Genomic DNA, 4,115 nt, shown 5'->3' with positions numbered 1-4,115 from the left:
TTCGACATAATCTTGAGCAGAGTTGATGTGATTGTAGACAATATGCGACATTGCTCAAACTAGCGCTATGCCATTTGGCAGTGTTTCTCTTTAACCTCATGCTTGGAAATTCTTTTGTCAGTTCGTCTGGCTAAAGAGATTCCTGAAGCTTACCAACAGGTCCACTGCCATCAGTACTACTGGTATTGATGAAAGCCTTGCCAAGCTTATTGAGGAGGAGTGCAATAGAGGGCAGAAACTAATTGTCGGTGAATCTGCATACAAAGAAGTTATTGAAGCTCAACTGGTCAGTATGAGGCTTTTCCTTGTTGCCTGCGCACGTGTGCAAAATTCTGATAACAACACTAATTTTTGTGTGGTCTTTTGCAGGAAATTCCCTGTGTATGTGATGAAGCAACGGAGGAGCTGATGTGGGGCCTGCACAACCTGTTGCACGATTTAGTGCCCGAAGAGAAATCGAAGTTCGGCAAGCAGGATCGCAAGTACCACAGCAAAAAACTACTTGACTTCCTGCATAGAAATGTCTCTGAAGACATCAAGCCTGAAATGGTGAGTCCACTGGTTTAGTTACATAGCTTTAATTTGGTGCACCCATTCGTCGTGATACTGTTTAGTTCTTGATAGGTCAACCGAAGCCTGTGTTTCATTTGATCATATGGCCCTTTTTATCCAGATCAATGGAAAGATTGCTTTATTGGCGTCCGTCATGCGACGTTGTGACGTGGCCAGCAAGGAGTACTCCGACAGCTTGCACCAGGTTGATAATGTTGTCGAGGAGAGATCTGGCCTCAAGACTGACTGTTGGGACACTGTGACATACGCGACAGCTCTAATGACGTTGATTGGAGAATCTGTAGTCATGCCTGATGGGGTACGTGAACGTTGACCGACGCTGGTTAATTTAGTATTGTCTGTCTCTCTGAAATGTTCTTATTAGACTTTACATGTAATCAAACTACGCTAGTTTCTGAATCGCAGATGTTCAATTCTGCTGAAAAGGATGCCATACTTGAGGGGGTAGGCAAATACAACGACAAGCTCATCAAGGCCAGCATCCAGAAAATATACCGGAAAGCTGTGCAAGCTAACAATCTTCAATTTGCAAAGCTGCGTGAGCTCAAGACTCTTCTTGATAAGGCGAAAGAAGGGCGTGGAGAGGTGTTGGGTGAGGTGCCACAGGTGTCAAGTCCGAAGAAGATTTGCCAGGAGGAGGCTGAAGGTGACGAACAGAGGAAGAAGCTCAAGGTAACTGACGGTGATGCTGATTGATACGGTCACAAGAGTGGCACAGCGATCGCTTAAAACAAATTTGAAACAGCCGGAACTCAACATCATGTACTCTGTTAATTACTTTCTTAGCTATGCTTGCTTGCATTGTAGCCAAAACTTTTCTCCTCCAACTCAGCATTTGGCGGCACACCTAAGATAGCACCATTTTACATGCCCTAAGTGTTTAATAAGAGTTTGTTTGATTTGAAATGGGCACGGATTTATAATTGGTATAATTAGCCGGGCTCCATTTCAGTGAAGCCGAAACACACATACGTCCCAGCAGTTTGGAAACTGTCCGGATTTTGAGGAGCTCATTCGGGACTATTGATTCTCCTGATCGAATCACAACAACCAAGTCGATCAATCTTGCGTCTTTTTGCTAAAACATGTGAGAGAAATAGAGGGGAGGGAATTGACGTAATTCGGTGCGTGTTGTATTGAGCCTCTCAAACGGTTCATATAAAGTACAAGGCTTGGAGGGCAATAAACCTCTTCTAGAATAAGGCAGAAGATGACTACAAATCATATGTTACTGAATACAAAGATATGCCTATAATACTCTAACTAAACAGACCCAAACAAACCGGGAATCGCAGTAGCTAGCAGGCAGATGCGATCAAACTGACGCCCATATGGATTTGCCGGTGGCTGTCCCGCCTCGTGTGCCAAAGACGGAGACCAAGAGTAATTGCAAAATGTATAATAAAGGAAAAACATAATAAAAAGGAAAGAACAAAAGAGAGAAAAAATGGAAAGAAAGAAAAAAAAAGGCCCAGGACGCGCGAGGATTTGATACCCAGCAGACAAGCGAGTCCAGGCCAAACCTCCCAAAGAAAAAGGAAGCTGAATCGGCTTCATCTCCTCTTCACCCCCGCCGCCACCGCCGACGCCGCCATCTCCGGTCATATGCTGAGTTCTCAAGGTTTGGTCCACTTCACCACGTCCTTTGCTCTCCCCTCTTGGTCCCCCCTGAGAAATAACGCCCTTTTCTTCCAAACCATCAGATTAATGTCAATCTAGGGCACGCCGCCGCACTCGCACTCACCGTTGATTCCTCGTAGTCGCGCCATGGAGCAATCTAAGTCGATGTCGATGTGCACCCCGGAGACGCCGCAGGTCACCCACGTGTTCGACATCTTTGGTTACAGCAAGCACAGAGGCATGGGCAACGAGAAGTTCATCAGGTCCGATACTTTCTCCGCCGGCGGCAACGACTGGTCCATCCGCTTCTACCCGGACGGGTTCAGCAAAGAGGTGCTCGACAAGGATTTCATCACAGTTTATCTCGAGCTCATGAGCACGGGCGTCAAGGTGCGGGCGTCCTGCGACCTGAGGTTACTCGATCAGCGCACCGGGCAGTCGTCTTCGGTGCACAAGACAGAGTTGAGGACCTTCAACCCAGCTGACGGCACTAGGTTTTTTCCCCGGACCAATGAATTCAAAAAGAAAAGGGATGTCAAGTCCGCGTTCCTTTTGAACGATCGCCTCATGATCGAGTGCATCGTCACTGTCATCAAAGAGCCGCGCGTGACCGAATCCAAACCGTTCCCCAAAATCGAGGTGCCGGTGCCACCGTCCGATATCACCGAGCATCTCGGCAAGCTTTTCGAAGACGATGAGGGATTCGATGTCACTTTCTGTGTTCGAAGAAAGGCCATCGGAGCTCATAGGTCCATACTCGCCGCCCGGTCACATGTCTTCAAAGCGGAGCTCTTCGGGCCGATGAAGGAGGCGAGGACACTGCGGCGCGTTACCATCAAAGACATGCAACCCGATGTTTTCAGCGCCCTACTCCATTTCATTTATACAGACTCTTTGCCTGATGGTGATAAGAATGCTGACATGATCCGGCATTTACTAGTGGCTGCAGACAGATATGCCATGGAGAGGCTCAAGCTGGTTTGCCAAAGTATCCTTTGCCAGAATCTGAACGTCGACACCGTGGCAACCACATGGGCTTTGGCTGACCAGCATAGCTGCGACAAGCTTAAGGATGCTTGCCTTGAGTACATCGCTTGTTCAAATGCCATGGATGCTGTGGTGGAAACCCAAGGCTATAAGAATCTCAAAGTGACTGACCCGTCTCTCATAGTGGATCTGTTGGAGAGTACAAAAAAGATTCGCAATGCATGAGTAGCTCATCATCATCATCATCATCATCATAAGAATCTCAAAGTGACTGACCCGTCTCTCATAGTTTAGTCTTGAAGTTTGATTTATCAGGTTGCAACTGATTTTAGCCATCGATCGGATGAATATACAGACTGAGTGCTTTTTTTTTTGCAAGTTTGAGATTTTCACTGCATCAAAATTAGTGTTCATCTTCAGCAAAAGTTGTTTTCCTTCTGTGCACTCTTTATTGAGGATTTGGTCTACATTTGCATGTAATGCTATGAGGCCTCATCTATCAGAATGGAACAGTGTCAAGCACAAGTGCACAACAATCTCGTGCTACTCTTTTAGTGCAACACAATTAGTAGGATTAACATCTACACTGTCACAGTGCTTGTTGTGTTCCCATGAAAATTACATTCCAACATACATATTTATGATGAAATATTTGGAGGCCTGTTTGTTATGAGTGTATCGTCGAACAAAGCAATGTCTTCTCGACAATTTTTCATGTTTGAAAAAGCTAGTCAGAGGTCTAAATTAACGAACCTGAGATGGCATTTGTGCAGTGAATCCTTTTCTGGGTCATCTACCCAAGCGTCACTGTTGTCTGCGTTTATAGGTTTCGTCCTGTTCATAGACAGTGTATGATTGAAACCTGAGAGCGAGAGGTCCGTGATATTTGCTTGCCTACACTCTGAATGTAGCTCGCTGCATTAATGGAAGTAGGC

General features: G+C 46.0%; 1 protein-coding gene across 1 annotated transcript; it reads left to right on the top strand.

Annotated features, from left to right (window-relative positions):
• Positions 1-2,282: 2,282 nt before the first annotated feature.
• LOC109767619 (BTB/POZ and MATH domain-containing protein 2-like) lies at positions 2,283-3,605 on the top strand. Its single transcript, XM_073509510.1, has 2 exons — positions 2,283-3,048; positions 3,106-3,605. The coding sequence occupies exons 1-2, from the start codon at positions 2,341-2,343 to the stop codon at positions 3,403-3,405; spliced, it is 1,008 nt and encodes a 335-aa protein (XP_073365611.1). The 5' UTR covers positions 2,283-2,340; the 3' UTR covers positions 3,406-3,605.
• Positions 3,606-4,115: the final 510 nt, after the last annotated feature.

The sequence above is a fragment of the Aegilops tauschii genome, chromosome 2 (genome assembly GCF_002575655.3).
Source record: "Aegilops tauschii subsp. strangulata cultivar AL8/78 chromosome 2, Aet v6.0, whole genome shotgun sequence".
NCBI lineage: Eukaryota > Viridiplantae > Streptophyta > Magnoliopsida > Poales > Poaceae > Aegilops > Aegilops tauschii.
Note: the sequence above shows the minus strand (reverse complement) of the source record. Positions and strands in the feature narration are given on the sequence as shown.